The following is a 23,508-nucleotide window of genomic DNA, read 5'->3' on the forward strand; positions in this document are numbered from 1 at the left end:
ACTTTGGTCACTTCAAATGCGTCAGCGCAGGTTTAGGTAGAAAGATAGAAGTAGCAGAAATGGTAACAACACTGTGACACGTGCAATTACTTATTACTCGGTAAGACTTATCAACGGTAATCGTCCCTACTCATAACTCAATACCACAAATCCAGCCCAGAAAGGGTATTCAGAGCAAATTGGCGACTGGTTCTTATCTCAAACTCAAATAAAACTAGAGGAATAACGGGATTACTAACCAGATTTCGTATTCGCGGGCATTAGCAATATGCATACCGATCGTGATTAACATTAATTATGTACAGACTTGATTACTTATGCTTATTAGTGTTGTCAGTTAAAATGTAATCAGTTAAAGTTAGTTTTATGTTTATTTTAATTCAGTGCTATTTTTGTCCGGTTTAATAAACTCAGACCATGGATAGTTGCTGCAGTTTTATATTTTAAATTAGCAGTATTAAGAATTTTATTCAAAGTAATTTCAGCAGTTGTAATATTTTGTAACACTTAATTTTAAGAGAAGTTACAATTTCAGAAAATCACTCCGTCATTGTAATTGAGATTCGTATTTACAAAGAAGGCACTTAATTTTAATTAGAAACTGTAAATTTCATAGTAAATTATATTTAATTATATCTAAGCGATTCATTGCTAGATCCAAGATTGCTTACAGAAAAAATCAAAATTAATATCGTACAAATTCCCCTCCTTGGCTTAAAGATCGAAAGTATTAAAATATCGGCCTTGAAAAAAAAATATTAAATTTATAATAACACGTCGTTAACGTTTATTGTGGGAAAATCGAAACCGTGATTAATGTTAAGAATTTAATGAGCTAAGACAAAACTTTTAACTGGACGAACAGGCAAAACTTCCACAAAACTTGACTTTATTTATACATTTACCCATTGATTGGTCACTTACATTAATTAAAGCAAACATGGCAAAATAAAATGCTTAATCATTTAATTGATTACCTAATTACTTAATTACTTAATTACCCCGTATAACCTCTGCAATTTATATGAAGAATAAAATGAGCAATTACTGTGTGAGTTTATAAATGGTGAACAGTACAAACTCTTGTATAATGTATAAACACACATTTGACAATTACATAAGATACAAGTATGATACAAACTGTGAGTTTATAAGATTATAACTTGTATAATGTATATGTATAATGTATACAATGTAAAATGTGCATATTAATGATGTGAAGTGAGGGTGAAAGTGACAAAATCAAATCATTCAAAACTTCGAAAAGAGAAAACTCTTCCTACCAATAATATGTTATAAAACGTTTAATCTGATTTACCCGAATTATTTAGATATATTTATATAGCTATATAGCTTTTATCCAGCTTCAATAAACCGTGTTTTTGAGAGGGCTAGCCTGTAAAATTTTGGAGAAGGAGATTTGTTAAATTTTTCAAAATGCTTAATTTAAAAATTCTAAGCTAACAGACTCCGGAGCATTTGCTTTAGAAGCAAGGAAAAGATTTGGATCAAGATTTTTGGTTTTTCCACGGTATTTCAAGCAAGGTTAGGGCATTATTATTGCTTTAATGAGCTCACTTTTAGAAAATTGTGACGGACTTACGATGTTAACATTTAAGGGTACAGGATTTTATTTTTAAAAGGAGCTGTCATATTTTCAACCAATACACTTTTAGACTAGCCCATTTATCATTAAATAAGCGTCCCGATAAGCTTAAATTAAATACATAAGGTGTAAATAAAGACACGAATATTAACCAAGCAAAAGCAGGAATGGTTCATGGCTAGAACTTACCACCTGATCACCTTAAACACACGCTTATTTGCTACGGAGCACCCTCTACTACTGGACAATAAATAACTACACCTTAATTTAGCTATAAGCTACTAGTTAGTGATTGCAACCCATCTTACTTCAAGTCTTCACTACAAGTACTGATAAAAACAGTTCTTCTACAGGGAGGCTAGAGTCTAGACTTTAGCAATCTTCCATTTGGTGGTCAGCACACCATCTTTATTGCAGGCTCCGACTCCAACAACTCTAGATTTGAAGTTTAGGACGTTAACACAAATGTCACCGTATGAGTTGTAGAGAGTATTCGAGTCCTCATCCATCTCGAACCTGGTGAGGAGAGGGTTTACAATCTCTTGCAAAAAATATTAATATTAAATAATACCACACTAAAGTAGGATATTATATTAAAATAGGGTTTATAAGTACGTAGGAAGTGTCATTAAAGTAAATTAAAGTAAATTAAAATGACATCACATCATCACAGTATCTATATGAGAGAATATATAAATATTCCCCACATTAGGAATCTGTAACAGAATTTAGAATTTCCCGGAGGGATTGTTCATATGTTACGTAAGCCAACTAAGCAGAGTGGATTTAGAAAACCTTGTTATTTCTACGAAAAGCCATGGTTGCAGAGGGGAAGGGATAAAAATGGCAGAAATTTGTCTTACGTAATAATATGTGAAAGATCCCTAAGAGGGTCGCAGTTCCTAAAGTTGGTTACTTTGCATGATGTAAAATGTAAAATATGTAACTTTGAAAGAATGTGGAATGTAAACTTACTGTTGGTGCATGTTTCCGGTCTGACAGCGGTGCATTACAAGGATCTTGTTTCTAACCGTCAAACATACATCCTCTTGTGTAACCCAGTTCTTAGACTTGTTTATTTGCTGAAAATCAGGGGTTAAATCAGGGAAAGTTAGTCATCCACCATGGATATCACATTGAGGACCATATCGGATTATAAGTCAACAGATTCGTTTAGACTTCTGTCAGGAACTAAGGAAGTTATCTCAATGAAAAACATCTAATAACATTAATTACATGAAGGTGCCACAGGGTATGTTCAAAAAATCACATCAAATTAAGAGGTCTCACTGATCACCAAACACAAGCGGATCTTAACCTGATTACAGTTTCAACACACACTACACATATTATTGAGTAAACTTTGTCGGAACTAAATATAAGTTAAACTCACCCAGCTCTGGTTGCCACCTTTACCGTGACACTTGTACAGTCCAACCTCGTTGTCTGTCTTTCCGAAACTATCCAAGCACCAATCATTGAAGGAAATCGTTACATCGTTGTGTTCAGGGATCTCCAATTCTGGGTATATGTTATCCAGGTACCTGGGAGTTACTGCCATTAATTTATCGTACGTGATTTACCGCATCGGAGCTGAATTTCTATTAAGCGCAGTGAGCTGAGCTGAGTATAATATATACTACTAGCTGAGTATAATATATACTGTACTAATCATTATATAATATAATATGCAAATTTTCAAACTCTGCGCGCGAACCTTATCACAAATTTGTATTCGCGCGCTCCAAATATAGTTATTTTGAGACACGTAGACTGGATTTCGCTATTTAAAACAAGCGCAAGCTGGCAAACCCTAGACTTTAAAAGGGATTGGCACCTTTAAAAATTGCCAATTGCTATTGTACAAATGGTGTGGCAACACAAAGCCGACAAGATTGCTAAATTTAAAGAATGTAACCTTAGTGCGTATTGGTTAAAGTGTCCTACCAAAGCAACTTTAAAATTGTAATGTTTAGACCAAAATTAAACGAACTAATAAGAATTTTATTGATTCTAAATTGCAAAAGCCTTTTGATAGATTTACCTATTACATACTCTAAAATGTATATGCAAATTTCTTTAGAGTTAATTCTATGATCTTTTATACAGAATATGTGGGCAAACAACTGCCCACATATTATATTCCTCAACAACTGTCCACATATTATATTCCTCGACCTATTGTACGAAAAATAGCCCTATAATCGACCTTACATTTTTCGTCTATTCTATAAAAGAAGGACCCTTTAACAATAAATCAATCAAATAAAAACACAATGTTACAAAGATCATCAAAAATGTTCATAAAAATAAACAAATAATTTAAATTATAACTTCATAAAGTTGATGAATCAGACATTTCAGATTAGGCCCAACAGCACTAGTTCAAATTAATAAAATTCTTCGAATGCTAAATATGGATAAAACCACATATATAATCATTATGATTACTCTTGTTCGCCTCATCAGACACTTTACAATGATAATGATGATAACAAATTCCTTTTAGCATGCAATTCTTCATAAAATATCCTAGATTCATCTTTAAATCATTTACAGCAACTAGTAGAGTAGTAGGGCATTCTAACAAGGTATAACTCTCAGGAAGGCAAGCTTTACAAAGATAACACCTTTAATGTACCTCTAAAATATAGCTCTACCATGTAACACACGTGGCACAACGTGTGAGCAGTTTAATGTAGTTCAATAGTATAACAATACAGCGCACCTGTTGGTAACTATGAAGAAACACGTGGCAAATGGTTTACACTTCTCTTAAAATGAGTTAAGTTCTTTTAGAATTTCAGTTAAAATAGTTTTTATTAAACCAGTAACATTATTTAAAGTCCATTATAAAAATCATAATTTTAATTTTTAAAACACATTAAATTTGGAAGAAGAAAGTATCAGGAAACCTACATTACTAAACCTGCTCATATTTCACATTTTCAAGCCTTGTATTTCACAGATCCTTGTGTGGAAACTTCGTTAAAGAGCAGTTCAATTTTCAAAACTTAACCAAATTAAACATTCAATTGAGGTAGTAAGGTAGTAGCAGCAATACGTGGTTGCATAATATATCGCGGAGAAACTCTGTACAGACCCATAAATCAGGATAATATTATGTTACATCACTTACATAACAATATTATAATTCGAAAGATTATTTCTGTCTGTATAATGTATGTACGACCGCCCACGTGCAAATTAGGTAAAAAAAACAAAGGTTGCATAGTAACCATGGTAACGGTGTTGAACGCGCACGTGCACGTGCAAAGATTTGCGAGCGACATTTTGATCGACTTTGTAGTAATTGCGTTGTGTTCAGTGCGAGCTACATTTCATTGGCTGTATCTTCGGTTGTGACGGATATTTTTTGATGCAGTAAAAACTGACTACCAAAGAATACTATTACCTTCTTCCCAGTGACCTTACCACGGGCTTTCTAATTATATACAACTTCATCCATTATCTTAAGTTACAAGTCTACTGACTTACCCTCCATTTAGACCCATTTGTGGACTTTAAATATTTTCATCGCATTCAAATAACAGTCTTTATGACGCGAGCTTTTAGTCAGATTCATTTGATCAGGTAGCCATGTTCGCTTGAGAACAAGCCCTGAAGCCCGATATCCTGATGGAAAATAAATCGTTGCTTGTTATCCGAGTTCAAGTTGAATTTAACTTTTAACTAGTTTGATTCCTTTGCTAGATACTTGTGCTCTTGTGTTGCATTCCGGACGATTGCAAAATATTCTCCAACTCAGATAGTGGGATGTTGCGAGGTAGATACTGGAAATTAATTTCAGTGCTTTTATTGATTTTTCTGCCCGTGAACATAGAAGGAAACAAAAGGCGGGAAAAGCCGTCCAGATGGAAAGAGGCAGTGGATAATGATAACGATGAAAGAATGGTTGATTATGTTAATCGTGTGGAAAGTCGTCCTTATAATGTTAGTAACCAAGAAAAACGTTACCCAAATACATTTAAGTTCACATATTCTCCTCAATATGATGAGTCCTGCGATTGTCTAAGAAGTGTCCCCAGCAAAGTTTCAAGGGCAGACAGAGACGTAGAGACCTTAGAACCTCCTTTAAAAAATGTATACATAAAATACGATCCCGGGGAACTATCCAAAAACGATAAGTCTTCTACGAAGATAGAAAATCTTCGGATGCATTTGATGGAACGTGACGAGCGGAGTGCCCTCATGGTGATCAGCAGCGGTTATCAACCCATATGCGATGACGAATTTAATGATCGCACCGCCATTGCTCTATGTCAATTGCACGGGTTTGAAACTGGTCGTAGAACCTCCATAAGTTTATAAAGTCGCCAACTTGCTTTTTGGGATATATTGAATGGGAAGACTGAGAATGAATTAGAATGGGGACTTCGCGTAAACGGAATTGTTCAATATGATTCCAGGAGGTTCCACTGTTTCCGTGCAGTTAGTATCGCAAACCATCCTGGGCAGGCACATAACTACCTAGGCAAACATTCTACAAATACCACCCTAGGCACACAGATGCTAAACGCGACCGATAATATTTCAATTGCTGACACATGCTCGGAACTGACGGAAACTCATATGCCCTGTTCCAGAAACCAAGCCGCTGCTGTCTTTTGCCACAACAATGACCCTCCTTTTCTGCAGTTCTACAACATCGAAATACACGTTGGATTAACAAAGTTTTATATCACATTCAATGCAAGATATGTCAAGCTCGGAAGGATATACGAATATTTTGAAGATTTTCCTAAGTCAAATGATGTGATGCCAAAGCGTTCTGACTTCAGTGCGACTATGTGTGGAAGGAAGGTTCCCCTGGATCTCGAGACCACGCGGGATATGGGTAAAGGCAGACACCTCGTGTTTTTGGGAAAATTCCTTAAAAAGTGTGAGGAATGTGTTCGGATGAAATTCAAAGATTACGTCATAATTTTTGAAGACGAACATTTTATTTGTAAGCTGGAAGGAGACAGAACAAAAGAGAACGAGAAAAATGACAAAAAACCAAAGTCCACGAAAAAAATGAAAAGTGAGGACCTAACTCGAAAGGAAAGAAAACGGTCAAAGAAGAAACAAAAAGAAATTAAAAGTGAGGACCTAACTCGAAAGGAAAGAAAACGGTCAAAGAAGAAACAAAAAGAAATGAAAAGTGAGGACCTAACTCGAAAGGAAAGAAAATGGTTAAAGAAGAAACGAAAGCGCAGGAATAAAACTAAACTTGAGCTTAATCAGGATATCAATCCATTTGTTGGTGTAAATCAATGGATAGAGTTATCATGGAGCGCATCAAACGCTGGCTTTTAGGTCTAACCATTAAAACAGTTAGAGCTTTCGCCTTCTGCGCAAAAGAAGCGGTCAAAATAAGAAACAAAACCGAAGGAATAAAATTACTACTGATTCATTTGATAAAAAATGTTGTTGGCTTATTTGACCGCCAAAATAAAACATTCCCTAAAAGCCTAAACATACTATTATGCAAAAGATGATGCAATTCATCTTTTGGCTAATGAGGACAGAGGAATGGGCTCAACAAACATAATTGTCAACATGTGTTACATGTAAATTACAGCCGTGTAAACACCGCATGCTTAGTTTTTTCTTATTATTGATAAATTTGAAATACTTGTCTTAATTATAATTCGAAAGATTATCTTTGTATGTCTGTCTGTACGACCGCCCACGTGCAAATTTATCGATTTTATTGTCATATTACGTTGTGTTTAGTGCGAGCAACATTTCAATCGGCAGTATCATCGGTTGTGATGGATATTGTTTGATGCGATAAAAACTTACTATCAAAGAATACTATTAGCTTCTCTCTGTGACCACGGGCTTCCTAGTTCATGTATGATTTATTAATCTGTCAATACACAGTTGGGGATCCAAGATAGGAGCAATCAGGGCATAAACCAAAAATCAGCTGAACCAAAAATCAGCTGGGGCACAGTCTCTGTTAAGTTTTCATTTTTCAGACTAAAATTAATATTACGCACTGCGCTGTAAATGTAAGTCATAAATCAAGATAACAGTGTTATCGACATTATAAATCATTCACTGGGAAAAGACAATTATATTTTAAACGAAATTGCCTGGATTTTGTACGCATGAACTCGCTCCTTTGAGAGAAACATGAATATTTGAGGTACCGTCAACCTTCGCCAAGGGCTGTCCGCTGTTATCTTTATAATACCCTGAATTCAGGTTCATATTATAAAGGGGCTAGTCAAGTATATAATACCAGAATTTCGAAAAGCCATGGTGAATTATTGTTTGAACTGGGAATTATAATTATAATTAGTAGTTGAGAGCTTTAAGCCGCAAGTTTTAAGCCACTAGAGTATTGGTTCCTTTCGGCCGACTATTAACCATGAAAGTAATATTATATTGTACAAGATAGGCCTGCAGAAGAATTGTACAATAGAATGTACTACAGTGTTGTACACTGTACAGGTCACTCTGTCGGTAAACATGGTGTTTGTGACGTATATTTACAGCTCATCATTTTATTTAGGCCGGTGCCTTTGTCTTTAACAGTAAGAAAGTATAAGTTTTAGTAGCACATATATATGTATTAAGTTACGCATGCACTAAGATATAAGTTCAAAGTTAGTAATCCTTTTAAATGGCACTAAGATTTAAGAGGCGGAACAATCCTAGAATCTCCCGATTTAGGTTACACTGTATAAATATATTACAGGCCAATATATACAAGAAAATGCAAATAAAGAAATCTGATATACATGGAAACGTTCTGTCTGTCATTATTCTTTTTTCATCGTTTTAGTTTAAAACTAAAAATCGATCAGGTTTTGTGGCGAGCAAAATATCGCAAATCATATCTCTTAATTTGTTCAAATAATTTATAAAATTTGGACATTTGGTGCACTTACTGTGCTTACTTATTAAAGATTACACAGAAGATAATATAATGGAATGAGGCTATATATAAGACAGTAAGTATTATTTATCATGAGAAAAGTGTCACATTGTTTACTTGACTAACCGTATTTAACGGTTGTATCAGATAAGGAGGTAACACTGGGGAAGTGTGTACCTCTTCAAGTAAATATTTCCGAGCTGTTGCTTTGTTAATCATAATTAATTATAATTAGTATAATTAATTGTAATTAGTATATGCGATTATTTTACACGTCCCTCTCTAATATTACCTTCTAAGTGCGACTTTTAAGGAATATCCTCTCAGAAATATATGCTGTACTGAGTTTCTATAGTTAACAATGTCGACAATGCCAACAATGTTAACAATGTAGAATGATCAAACGACTAGTAACTTTACAGGATCAAATAATAATTAGACATGATGGATCGTGCAATGAAATTTAAATTCGAACAGCACGTTGACGTTTTGTGGGCGGAATAGAATATAACCAGATTTTACACAGCAATACATAATTGAAACATAATAAATCATTTAATGATCCACTTATGGTATGCAGGATTAAATAAACCAGAAATTGATCCTGTTAGCAATTAGCATAAAACCTTTTTAAACTATAGATATATTACGATAGTATGCTAACACGGAAATAGCTGAAATTCTTGTAAACTAAGCGCCCTGGATACAGTACACGTTAATACTTTAATAGGGTATAATTAGTGGCATTACAGTGCACTTTATGGTATTTATATCGTTATTGTTACTGGTAGTTACCCAATTCTTTAGCTAAACATCTAACAGTTATAATAGAACTGTAAGATGTAAAGTAAACAAACTGTGCTTCTTTCTGCTTCTTTTATTACTATACTAACCATTCCCAATTAAATTATTATAAAAGTTTGAACAAACTACTGCCATTAACAGGGCCGCTAGAAGGAAGGCACATTCTCGGTTAATTGAGGAACTCGTGAATGAAGGCGCGGTAAACAGATGTTTGACTGTTTATTCAATATTTTACCCAAATAAATGTATAGTAAATAAATTAACTGTACAGGAAGTGGTTAGATACAGGGGAGGTAGTTGAGTGTGCCCCATATCCTAGCACTAGGCCTAATTGTCCTGTATAAAGGGACAAAGGGTGGTAATTTACTCTGGGCCACCCTGTATGCTTTGATCTCGATCCTGGACCTATGTGGCAAGTTTGCTCCCTAAACCAAATCCAAAACCAAAACCAAAACCAAAACAGACAAACTAACCACTGAAAGTTGTTGCACTTGAGTTTCTCCCTGAGTGCAAGTCTGGGGCTGGTATCTCCTATCTCAGAGTACCTAGCACTCGCTCTGTTGTGGTAGAACAACTCCTTGTAATCATCCATCCAGATCTCAGCTACTAGTTTAGTGTTCTTACTGTACGTCTTACCGTTACCTGGTAGGATAGTTATAGTTAGTCTCAGCTACTAGTTTAGTTTTTGTGTGGTTAGATTCTGCTAAACCCCAGGTAGGATAGCTTCAGAAAAAGCTTTAGAAAAGAAGATGCGCCCTGCATTATACAGTAGTAATAACAGCTGGCAAAATATTATTACATTTGAAATGGCAGAATATAAAAGTAAGTCATCATTTGACCATGTTTGAAATACAAGTCATTGCTCTTACAATTCTGTGCGCTGCTAAGAGCCGGAGAGCCCTATTATAGTGAGTCAATGTGCAGTTTCTTCGGTTCAAATAAAATGCAAATGATCTGTGTCATTTAAAATGTCAGGTTCAGTTTGTATGTCAGCGTGTCTGTTTGTCCCTCTTTTCGTGTACATCATTTTATCTGCAGCCCAGCCTGTTTTTCTTTAAAGCACAAGTATCAGGTTTCTTTCTGTCAGTTTAAGAGTCTGTCTTTCTGTCAGTATGGTAAGTTTTGTCTTTGTCTTTCTGTCACACTTTTCGTTCCCTCCTTACCATCAGGGAAGGTATAAGGATGTTTCTTCCTAAAGATATGCCCGACTCTTGAACAGGGCAGAATGTACAGATAACCCCCACACATCCAGTTCTTGAAACTAATCTCAAAGTTCTCACCGCCCCAAATATCCATGTTCATGTCGTACCCTCCTGACCTGGGTGATTGTATGTTAGTTTAATTAATTAGCAGTTAATGGGGGAGCCGAGAGAGAAGCTTAATTCGTTATCTAGTACATTTGATTTCTTTTGCTAGTACTGACAAAGTCGCTAAAATCCATTATAATTATGGTTGATTCACCACTGCACTGATCATCCTAGAGCAGTTGTTGATTGTTCATGATAGCTGCACAGAGATAAATATACCAGTATTCGGCATCTCTGTCTGCTAAATATCATCAGTGTTAGAAGCTCCATTGAGTACACGTATTAGACAGAAACTGTTTAAAATTGTTGGAGAGAGGCCTTGTTTTGGGGGCCTTATTTTGGGACGATGAGCAGGACGTATGCTCACTTCTTTCGTCTACTTAGCCATATTTTACGCGAGAATCTGAATAATGCAGACACGTAAAGTTAGCGCCATATTGTAGGCCACACGGAATTCAGAGCTAGAGCTTTAGGAAAATGAGCAGGGCATTCTAAAATAAAACTAAGATCATAAGCGGCGGGGGTCTACTGGGTAAAGAAAATGAGCAGAGCACTTGAAGATGTCTAGAGAACTAAGATCTTGTGGTTGTTAACTTGGTTAAGGAAGTGACAATATAATACAGAGTAACTGAGTAAGATCATGAGCTGCCTACTGGGCAGTGGGCACACAGTAGCATTAAATCCTTAGCACGCGAATAACAACACGTTCAACTAGCCACGCCTCCCCTTAACAGTTAACACCACGTCCACTTGTTGTGCAGATACTTGTTTTAACCGTCTCTTAATGCAGCTGCTTTTATTGCTGGGGGAAGCCAAGGGGTATTTTTGAGTACTTTGGGGTATAATGGGGGATTTCAAAACTCCACTTAGGCATTCCCCATAATACCCCAAAATAGCCCTTGGCTTCCCTCCTATTCCTAGTGACTAACACTGCTAAGGTATGAGATGGACATGTTTTGTGATCCTACCGCTCAATTTAGAAGTGAATTTCCAGTGCTTTGCCGAACTGATTAGCTTGTAATTTTTAAAACGGAATTTTATCCGTTTAAGACAAAAAGAATTACTCATAAAGCAAGAAAATTCATCTTTAAAGACTTTACAGAAAACTTGGCTGTGTTTTTAAACAAAGTAACTTGACTTCACAGGCTTATTAATTTATAAAATATTTTGTATTTGACTTCTGTGACTATTAAAGCAATATTTCAATAGATAGCACAGGGATTTCGAAAGTTTTCCTAATTCCTGGATTCATTTCGACGAGCAAAGATGAGGATAATTCTGCTGCTCATCCTTTTAGAATCCCAACTTGTCTGTGGAGATGACATAAAAACAGTCATCAGCCCTTTAAGTGCAGCTGCAAATGATGCTCCAACAACTGCTAAATGCCCTGATGGATACACCATGATTGGTTGCAAGTTAGCAGATGGTAGCACCTACAGCATCTCCGATGGGCTTTACTTTGAGGATGGTGGCTGTGTTGCAGTAGCAAGAGGTGGTACAGGAGTTAAGGTAAGGTAGTCACTAGTCACTAGTCATAAGTATGATGGTATAAGAAGAAAAACGTGTTCTAAATATTATCACGTACACTGTAATATTTAGAATTTAAATACCTCCACCGACCGTTACTGAGGCAGCCTTATATTTCAGAGTCAGGCAACTTGTCGGAAGAACAGTCGAATGTTCCAAGTCCTACTCAAAAATAAACACCAAGTGGCCAGAGATGAAACAGACAGTCTCAAGTGTGATGACGGCTACACAATGACGGACTGTCTGTTCTACTCTATATGGTGGTAACAACCAGAAGGAGTAGAGTCTGATGGAACGATGCCCTCCTGCTCAGTGACCTGTCTGAAAGACTATTGCTTTCTGAGTGCTATATGCATGAAACCCTGGGGTACGTTCATTTTAATTAGAAGAGAAATTGCGATTTTAATAGTGATTTTAGTCCCCCTAGATTTACTTGGTTCTGCTGAAAGTTTCTATCATTAACATTCCGATGGATTTAGAAAGCTTTTGGTTTGTAACTTAAAGGTGTCTACATTACTGGGCAATATGGACATCTTTAAGCTTACAATATGGGTAGAGCATACCCAATAGTTTTATTGCTTTATGAGTATTGCTGAAAGCACAGTGTAAGGCCTACACGGACCGCCTCTAACTAGCCAATCCCTGTTTACATGCCGTGTAGCAGGGGACCAGAAATGTTTGTTTTCATTTTTGTTTCTAAATCCTGTAGCAGAGTGGTAACACATGGTAAAACATGGTAAGCAAAGCATCTATCAAGAATTAAACTCACAATTTTGCAATGACGTTGCATGATGACAACATAAGGATATATAATATATATGTAAAGGAGCTCTGTGACCTGTTCAACCAAAGAATGCTTCCTAAGTGCTAATATGCACGATGACCATTATTGGTAAGTTGTTAAACGTTATTCCCTTTCGGTCAGCATTTACCTTTTAGAGTTAACGTAACCTATTTCATTGACCTATAATTATTATTGCAACTTATAAACTAGAAGAGTTTAATTAAGTTAATACTAGTATATAATAATAGTAGTTTAGTATCATACAATCAAATCAGTTTAAATGTGAATATCAAATGTAATAACTCCAGCTGTTGACGGTGGATGGAGTGAGTTTGGTGTTTGGTCAGTTTGGTCTTTTTACGCTACTAACTACTTCATCTCACCACACAGTCACTTAACTATTTGTACAATGTGCCCACATTGCCACTTGTTTGCCCCAAGTACCAACAAATTCAGACATTTCACAATTTCAGTGGTACAATGTGATGAACTAAACCTTGGTAACACCCACCTCTCGACCATTGTCCGTGTTAAGGACACTGTTGTCATAGTAACCTGCTTCAAACCTAAACACTACGTTCTAATTGGAGAACAAGAGGTCACGTGCCAGTCTAATGGACAGTGGACAACAACACCAACATGTGTAAAATGTGGTATGTACATAACTTTTGCATTCCGTAACTGCCCTCCGTACATTACTAAATATTCCTCAAATCCTTTTATGGTGAAATTTCTCTATTGATGATATTATCATTTGAATAACATTTGAAAAACTTATCCGCCAGCCATAAACTTATTACATGATGTTTTAGGGAACATCATTAATAAGTTTATGGTAACTTTAAATTGAATTACGAGTGTAATGATTCGTTGATTCCCAGATCAGTTTATGCAAAGTACAATGACTACTGTCAGTAACTATTCACTCCTACAAATACAACCTCAATTCTAACTATATTTTATTAATTTACAGTACAGCACACAGTTCACTTATCTACCTACAGACTGCTCATTATTCATCTCTCTAACCTTCAGGATGTGCTGACCAGTACCTCTCAGTATTTCTTAGTAGGAGCTCCTGTAAACTCCTAGTTCCTGCTCTCACATACAGCTCTAGTGGCTCCACCCATCCCTAGACCGGCAGAAATACCATTGTATTTATAGCTTTGTAGACTACGTTCTTATCTTAATCACCATAAGGCCAGAGGGGGGGGTAAATGGCACTTTTGTAGTTTTTGCATATTTGATAATAGCTACTGGAGACGAACAAAAAGAAAAAAACCGGATCAAAATCTGACCTTGCGCTTCTGAGATATCGCGCGCTCAATTTTGAGGTTTACCTGTAATTACATGTTAAACTGGAACTTTAAACGGCTGTTACTTTTTTGACCTTTCGATTCCTTAGTTGAGAAAACCGGCCAATCCCTGATCTTGAGATTTGGTACAGTGGTTCCTTGGACAATTATCCTCACATCTGGTGCAGCGATTTTTTTTATTTGACTCTGTTCTCAAATTATGAGGTTAACCATGTCAAAAATTCGGAAAATTTAATTGGTTAACCTCATAATTCGAGAAACGAGTCAAATAAAAAAAATCGCTGCACCAGATATCTAGATAGTTGTCCAAGGAACCACTGTACCAAATCTCAATATCAGGGAGTGGCCGGTTTTCTCAACTAAGGAATCGAAAGGTCAAAAAATGTGTTTTGAGATAGATGCAATTTAGTGTTTTCAAAATTTTGAATATTCACTGGAATGTATCACAGTTCGTTAGTTAGGACTTTTTATACACTTAATAACGTTTGCTTGATCAGACCTGGCCGTCTCCTAAATGATTTTAGCCACTTTCAGTAGTTAATGTCCTTGTATTGTAAAAAATGAGGTTAACCAAGACTTCCTGTAAACACTAACTGCTTAGAATTTGGTTGTTAACCTCGCTTTAGACCATATAACACTGGGATTGGTTTATCAATATGTTACTATGTATGTAGTAAAACATTTGTACAGTATAACGATTACGTTTTTGAGGTTAACATGTAATTGACTGGTCAGATATTCAAAAAATGAGAGGTTAACCTCATTTTTTAGCCATTTACGGGTAAAATCTTCTACTAAAATATGGTCAGTTCAAATCACCTTTGTCACGTGATTATAGTTGTAGGCATTGTGATACCAATAGATACCTCACTTCGATATTGTGGTACATTACATAGGTAAGAATCGTATGTATATTCCCTACGGTACCAAAATGTGATGGTTAACCTCATTTTTTTCATTTTCTCAAGATAAAAGAAAGTCAATCAACACGTCATCTATTTAGAAATTTGTATACCGTAAACTTACGATGAAAATAATAACTCTATCATTTGATCTATTCTCGATATATCTAAAAGAAGAGGTTAACCTCATTTAATCACGTTTGGATATTACTTTTTCTGATAATTATGAACCTAAAATTTAGAGTTTACATTTGCTGACCGAAATAACAAAAAATTATGGCGTGTAATAAAATATGAACCTCAATTTTATTAACCTCAATGTTGTATAGTCAATTTTGTGAAAATCGGTTAACCTCAATTATAAAATAAAGTTAATCAGCTACAAATATGTGAATAGCAGCAATGTTTTTGTCATCAAAAATTAAATCGATTTAGAAAATAATATTTTGGTAGAATTTTTTGACCCCTTACCCCCCCCCCCTCTGGCCGAACACAATGATGCCTAATGGTCCTAAGACAATAACCCTAATGGTCAGTGTTTGAAAAACACTCATATGAATAGACACACACGCTCCTTCCCTAGCCGCTGCCTTGCTCACTGAGTAAATGGTTGTATTCAGTTTGGATTTGCTGCTCCTACCGTAGTCAAACAGCTGATGCTAGTAGTAGTAAATCTTTGAATTAATTACGTTTATATAATAATAGTAAAACCACGATTTACTGTACGCACTGATGAAAGCCATGTGCTTTAACTGAGATTCAATAATCACAACTTTCATTAACCGTTTAATCCCATTTACCGATAACGAACCTTACCGTTATAACATTCAGTGAAATATCGTATGTATGCAGATTATCAAGTAGATCTCTGACGCTCTTCCGAAAAGATGAAAAGCACCCTCAGAACTTGTCTGAACTTCAGAACTTGTCTGAATTTGCTCATACTTAGCATCTTAGTACCCCAACTTGTCTGTGGAGATGACATAGAAACAGCCATCAGCCCTTTAAGTGCAGCTGAAAATGATGCTCGAACAACTGCTAAATGCTCTGATGGATACACCATGATTGGTTGCAAGTTAGCAGAGGGTAGCACCTACCGCATCTCAGATGGGCTTTACTTTGAGGATGGTGGATGTGCTGCATTAGCAAAAGGTGCTAAAGGGGTTCAGGTGAGACAGCAATAAGTTTTCTCTTAAGATGTGCAAACCCTAGTGCAACTCTAGTGGACTGTTGGGCCTAACAATATGCACCCCTTATTCTATCATCAACACTAAAACATTTAGAAAGTTAGAATAAGAATAGCTTCTACTGATATGTACTGAGACAGGTTTTATTTGTTATTATTCCCAAATTTTGATAAAGAACAACTTTCAGAGTCAGGCAACCTGTCGGAAGAACAGTCAAATGTTCCAAGTCGTACTCAAAAACAGACACAGAGTGGATAAAGGTAAAACTGGCAGTCTCAAGTGTGATGACGGCTACACAATGACGGACTGTCTGTTCTACACTGCTTGGTGGTCCCAACCAACTGGAGTGGAATCTGATGGAAGGGTGCCCTCCTGCACAGTGACCTGTTTAACCAGAGAATGCTTCCTAAGTGCTATATGCACGATGACCAATATTGGTAAGTTGAAACGTAATCCCCTCTCGGTGCAGACTGCAGGTTACTTTTAATAATTACTCCAGTCTCCATAAATCTGTTAGTATTGCAACTTATAAACTAAGAGTTTAATTAAGTTTACAGTTTAGACTAAGTAGCGTACAATCAAATCCGTTGTGTGAATATAATAACTCCAGCTGTTGACGGTGGATGGAGTGAGTTTGGTGTTTGGTCACAATGCTCTAAAGAGTGCGGTGGAGGAACAAAGAAGAGAGACAGAACCTGTACTAACCCTGCACCTCAATATAAAGGAGCTGAATGCCAAGGAGAGGAATCAGAACACCAGGATTGCAACACACAAGATTGTCCAATTGACGGTGGATGGAGTGAGTTTGGTGGTTGGTCAGACTGCTCTGAAGAGTGTGAAGATGGTACCCAACAAAGATCTAGACAATGTTCCAACCCAGCACCAGCTAACGGAGGAAAGGAATGTGCTGGAGAGGACGAGGAGGAAAAGGAATGTAACACTCAAGCTTGCCCTGGTGAGTGAGAAGCTGGTTATATCAACTGCTAAACTTGGAGTTTAAGATTCTCTTTCTTTTTACGCTACCAACTACTTCATCTCACCACACAGTGTAACTATTTGTGAAATGTGCCCACATTGCCACTTGTTTGCCTCAAGTACCAACAAATTCAGACATTTCACAATTTCAGTGGTACAATGTGATGAACTAAACCTTGGTAACACTCACCTCTCGACCATTGTCCGTGTTAAGGACACTGTTGTCATCGCAACCTGCTTCAAACCTAAACACTACGTTCTAATTGGTGAACACGAGGTCACGTGCCAGTCTAATGGACAGTGGACAACAACACCAACATGTGTAAAATGTGGTATGTACATAACTTTTACATTCCGTAACTGCCCTCCGTACATTACTAAATATTCCTCAAATCCTTTTATGGCAACATTTCTCTATTGATGATATTATCATTTGAATAACATTTGAAAAACTTTTCCGCCAGCCATAAACTTATTACATGATGTTTTAGGGAACATCGTTAATAAGTTTATGGTAACTTTAAATGGAATTAAGAGTGTAATGATACGTTGATTTCCAGATCAGTTTAAACTTTAAGCAATCTAGGTAAACTATAGGTAAAAATATAATATTAATCATAAGCTAAAATGTACTAATCTTTGTATTCTAAATGGGGAAAAGAAGAAACATTGTCAGTCAGTCGAGAAAATTGTCAGTCGGGCTATATGGCAGCTTTGTAGATGTTGTGACAATGCTAGTAGTGGTCCCAGGCTTGCGACTGGAACTGCGGTGTTTTAAATCGATTTAACGGTATACCAACGATCCACCTCCCACCTTGTTGTTTGGTACTTAGCATTAATAGTGTTAGCTGTAGCCATTTATAGCAAGAATCTTAAAACTAAAGGGGATGACAAGGAAAAGAGGAAGGAAAAAGAATAACGGAACAAACAATTAATTAAAGTATTTACAGGAGCATTAGTTATTGTAATTACAAGCTTCAATAATAAATCACAGACTAAAACATCTAATTAAAATGACACTTGGTACGCTCGCCCATTTTCACTGGTCAGTCTGAACTTCGGTTTAGCACGTTGTACACTTATTCACCTAAGTTTCAGAATTTTTTCAGTTTAGCAGAGTTAGTACCCGTGTTTCAATATAATCAAAAGATATCAGGGGAGTTCTTTAATAATGTTATGGTACAATGACTACTGTCAGTAATTATTCACTCCTACACATACAACCTCAATTCTAACTATATTTTATTAATTTACAGTACAGCACACAGCTCACCTATCTACCTACCTACAGACTGCTCATTATTCATCTCTCTAACCTTCAGGGGGTGCTGACCAGTACCTCTCAGTATTTCTTAGTAGGAGCTCCTGTAAACTCATAGTTCCTGCTCTCACATACAGCTCTAGTGGCTCCACCCATCCCTAGACCGGCAGAAATACCATTGTATTTATAGACTCCGTTTTTTTCCTAATCACCATAACGGTCCGAACACAATGATCCCTAATGGTGCTAAAACAATAGCTCTTAATAAACGCACACGCTCCTTCCCAAGCCGCTGCCTTGCTCGCTCAGTAAATGGTTGTACACAGTTTGGATTTGCTGCTCCTGCCGTAGTCAAACAGCTGATGCTAGTAGTAGTAAATCTTTGAATTCTTAGTAGGAGCTCCTGTAAACTCCTAGTTCCTGCTCTCCCATACAGCTCTAGTGGTTCCACCCATCCACAGACCGACAGAAATACCATTGTATTTATAGACTCCGTTCTTATCTTAATCACCATAATGCTCATAATGGTCCTAAGACAATGACCCTTAATGGTGCTAAAACAATGATCCTTAATGGTCAGTGTTCGAATAGCGCTTATCTTAATAGATGCACACGCTCCTTCCCAAGCCGCTGCCTTGCTCTCTCAGTAAATGGTTGTATTCAGTTTGGATTTGCTGCTCCTGCCGTAGTCAAACAGCTGATGCTAGTAGTAGTAAATCTTTGATTTAATTACGTTTATATAATAATAGTAAAACCACGATTTACTGTATGCACTGATGAAAGCCATGTGCTTTAACGGAGATTCAATAATCACAACTTTCATTAACCGTTTAATCCCATTTACCGCTATAACATTACCGCTATAACGTTCAGTGAAATATCGAATGTATGCAGATTATCAAGTAGATCTCTGACGATCTTCCCAAAAGATGAAAAGCACCCTCAGAACTTGTCTGAACTTCAGACCTTGTCTGAACTTGCTCATACTTAGCATCTTAGAACCCCAACTTGTCTGTGGAGATGACATAGAAACATTCATCAGCCCTTTAAGTGCAGCTAACGATGATGCTAAAACAACTGCTACATGCCCTGATGGATACACCATGATTGGTTGCAAGTTAGCAGAGGGTAGCATCTCCCGCATCTCAGATGGGCTTTACTTTGAGGATGGTGGCTGTGTTGCAGTAGCAAGACGTGGTACAGGAGTTAAGGTGAGACAGCAATAAGTTTTCTCTTAAGATGTGCAAACCCTAGTGCAAATCTAGTGGACTGTTGGGCCTAACAATCTGCACCCCTTATTCTATCATTTACACTAAAACATTAAGAATTAGAATAGCTTCTACTGATATGTACTGAGACAGCTTTTATTTGTTATTATTCCCAAATGTTTATAAACAACAACTTTCAGAGTCAGGCAACCTGTCGGAAGAATAGTCAAATGTTCCAAGTCGTACTCAAAAACAGACACAGAGTGGATAAAGGTAAAAGTGGCAGTCTCAAGTGTGATGACGGCTACACAATGACGGACTGTCTGTTCTACACTCCTTGGTGGTACCAACCGGCTGGAGTGGAGTCTGATGGAACGATGCCCTCTTGCTCAGTGACCTGTCTGAAAGACTATTGCTTACTGAGTGCTATATGTATGAAACCCTGGGGTACGTTCATTTTAATTATAAGAGAAATTAGAAGAGTGTTTTTATTCCCCTAGATTTACTTGACAGAGTCATTTGGTTCTGCTGAAAGCTTCTATCATTGACATTCCAATGGATTTAGAAAGCTTTTGGTTTGTAACTTAAAGGTGTCTCCATAACTGGGCAATATGGACATCTTTAAGCTTACAATATGGGTAGAGTATACCCAATAGTTTTATTGCTTTATGTTTTCATTTTTGTTTCTAAATCCTGTAGCAGAGTGGTAACACATGGTAAAACATGGTAAGCAAAGCATATATCAAGAATTAAACTCACAATTTTGCAATGACGTTGCATGATTGTGACAACATATACTGGATAATGGATATATGTAAAGGAGCTTTTCCTTGTTACATATTATGTTTTAGTATTAACTGAAACATAAGGTCAAACTAAGGGTAAGTTTTGTAAGAAATGTTATTATGTTTAATGACGTGTAGAAAAAGGGTCAGAAATTGAGAACAAGGTTTTTTCAAGTTCGTTTTAAAATTTAAAATTTTGTTTTTATTTTTGGTAGGCTATAATTGATGAATAATAAGATAAATAATTGTGTATTATAGAAGTGGCAGGTAGTACTTAATAACTTACTCAAAGAACCATTCCTTTTCGATAGAAAAGAGGCCACCAGCAATCATTGGTGTGACGATAGGATCTGATTCATGTCTTCCCTCCATCTCCTTCGCGGTAAGTTGCACCCATGTGAAATGAAGGGCCCAAGTAAAACCACCTAGTTGGGATTGAGACAAATAACGGGTATAGATCAACTGTTATCAATCGTATATTAGTTTATCAAATGAACAATTGAATAATGATAATTATTATCATGAATAATTATTATTCAGGATTACATAAAGCTGTTGATTTAACTTTGTAAGGGCTTAAATTTAGTTTAAATTTCTGACTAAATTTGCTGTTCTATCAAGCTATTGAATAACAGCAACACATGTGACCAGAACATACGACAACTAAATTGAATATCGATATTATCAATAGGAATACAAGAGAAGATGGTGGTTTTTAAAAATACAACTGAACTTGCTAATTCAAAATGATTTAAAGAACACTCACCTTTAATATTGCTGCTTGCCACTTTATACGTCAAATCTTCTGCTTTTATTGGATCAATGATAGGACTAACAATACCACGAGGTTTTTGAGTCAGCTGATAAAGTAGAGGTTCTATCCAGTCCACATTACATTCAATATGAGAGTCTAAAAAGGTTAGAATAGGACCAGCTGCATTTAGAGCACCATAAATACGAGATCTTACCAAACCTTGACGTTCAATGTTTCGTAAGACTTTAATTTTCGGGTCAAGTCCTCTGAGTAACCTTCCGAGATCCAGATCATCACTACAATCATCAACTAATATAATATCTGCTAACAAGTGGGGAGGTGTCCTTTTTAAGACTGAAGTAACTGATCTCAACAGAGCAGATCGAGCCTCATTATAAAATGTCATGATGACACTAGTAGCAGGTAAATTACTCCAATCTTCTTTATGGTTCAGACATGTCCAATGCCGAGAATCAGAGATAAAACGGAAAGCCCCGATATTATCACTACGATTTTGATCAAATGAATTGAGCTTCATTGGGTCAGCATCATGAGCTGCATTGTCAATGTACTCTTTGACATTAAAACTATCGACAACTGATGTGTCTACTCTATATTTGACATTAAGGTAAGGATCATGATAAATATCCTCCTCAGTTTGAAGCTTAGTCTCTACAGCTATGTGATTGTCATCTAAATGACCAACATCCCCATCATCTAGAGGGTTAGGGAAGATAAAGTCTGTTTTGGGCTCAGGAGTAGGTCTAAGGGTGATGAGTATGCTGTCTGTAGCTGGCATTGTCACCACATATATTATAACTAGACATGCTGAGATTCCAACTAGGAATAGTTTCGCAACTGTTTTCATGTTCTCCTTTCAATGTGCTAAAACAATCCTTGTATCATCACAAGCCTATCATTGCTGCTGAAACAGTTCAACTTAAAATCTAGCTCCATAATTTGACAAATACTATTGTTAGAAAAACTACGATTTACTGCACCGACAATATATTGCAGCTAAATTTATGCTCACTGAAGATATCAGATTAAATTGAATTTTAACTTATTAAAGAACTCAAGTGATTTAAAGGCAAATGTGAATGCACACTTTTAATGTGACAGATAATTGGACAATTGTGCAGTGTCCAACCAGTTATTAGAATTAGAATTAGAATGAGAATCAAATTTACACAGCAATACAATAAAAAAATAAATAATTTAAAGATTCTTCGATCCGCTCTGCAGATCGAAGTCAAAAACTGTTAATAGTTATAACAATTGCGTTTCATGTCTTTCATAAATTTAAGCTTGTACAATGTGCATTTACAGCACAGCACTGACCTAGCCGGTGTGAACTCAAATAAAACTCTATGTGGATTGCTTACCAAATTTACTACCACATGCACAGCAAGAGCAATCCTCTCTGTGAATGAACAATATACAGCCTACTATAAGAGCCCAGATTTTCACCAAATACTGGCCAGTGCACAATGCTTATTGGACCTCAAAATCAAACCGAACCCTACAAATTCGAATTATTTGCATACTAAAATTAAAGTAAAGTAAATTAAAGTAAAAATATAACATCACATCATCAAAAAGGAATTTATTGTGATCATCAGATCATCACTGGAAAGTGTCTGATGAGGTGGTTTGTAGAATCGAAGTAGATAATTATTCGGAGAAAGAATAAAAGAGAATAAAAGTAATATAAACATAGTCATAATGATTATCTGTGGTTTCATCCCTATTTATCAAAGAAGAAGTTTATTTAAAACCTGAACTAGGTTGTTTGGGTATACCCAAACATAATTTACTGATTTAAATTATTAAGATATTTCTATGAATATTTGTGATGATTTTATGTATCATTATGTTTCGTTTCGATTCGATTTGATTTGATGTCTACAAAGTATCATGGCACTATATGGGAAAATACGTAATAAATATTTCCCAACCGACAGTAATAATTTATCAAATAAACTTTTATTAAATATTATTCAAACAATATGTACTATGTACATTCAATTAAATCAAGTGATACAATTGGCAAAGCACAATACATAGGTAACAGAAATGGTCCATTGCTACCAATATTTCTGAACTTTAAACAATCAAATATATATACACGTGTATGTACCATTCCAGTAGGACTAAGATGAAGGAGCCCACAAAGTCTTTGCTATTTCATGACATGAAG

General features: G+C 36.1%; 1 protein-coding gene across 1 annotated transcript; it reads right to left on the reverse strand.

Moving 5' to 3' along the window:
* Window positions 1-981: 981 nt before the first annotated feature.
* LOC134825143 (polypeptide N-acetylgalactosaminyltransferase 2-like) lies at window positions 982-22,239 on the reverse strand. Its single transcript, XM_063837284.1, has 7 exons — window positions 21,321-22,239; window positions 20,841-20,979; window positions 10,466-10,620; window positions 9,776-9,944; window positions 3,000-3,150; window positions 2,582-2,688; window positions 982-2,122 (listed from the first exon to the last, which is right to left on the reverse strand). The coding sequence occupies exons 1-7, from the start codon at window positions 22,174-22,176 to the stop codon at window positions 1,972-1,974; spliced, it is 1,728 nt and encodes a 575-aa protein (XP_063693354.1). The 5' UTR covers window positions 22,177-22,239; the 3' UTR covers window positions 982-1,971.
* Window positions 22,240-23,508: the final 1,269 nt, after the last annotated feature.

The sequence above is a fragment of the Bolinopsis microptera genome, chromosome 13 (assembly GCF_026151205.1).
Source record: "Bolinopsis microptera isolate Bmic1 chromosome 13, MBARI_Bmic_1.0, whole genome shotgun sequence".
NCBI lineage: Eukaryota > Metazoa > Ctenophora > Tentaculata > Lobata > Bolinopsidae > Bolinopsis > Bolinopsis microptera.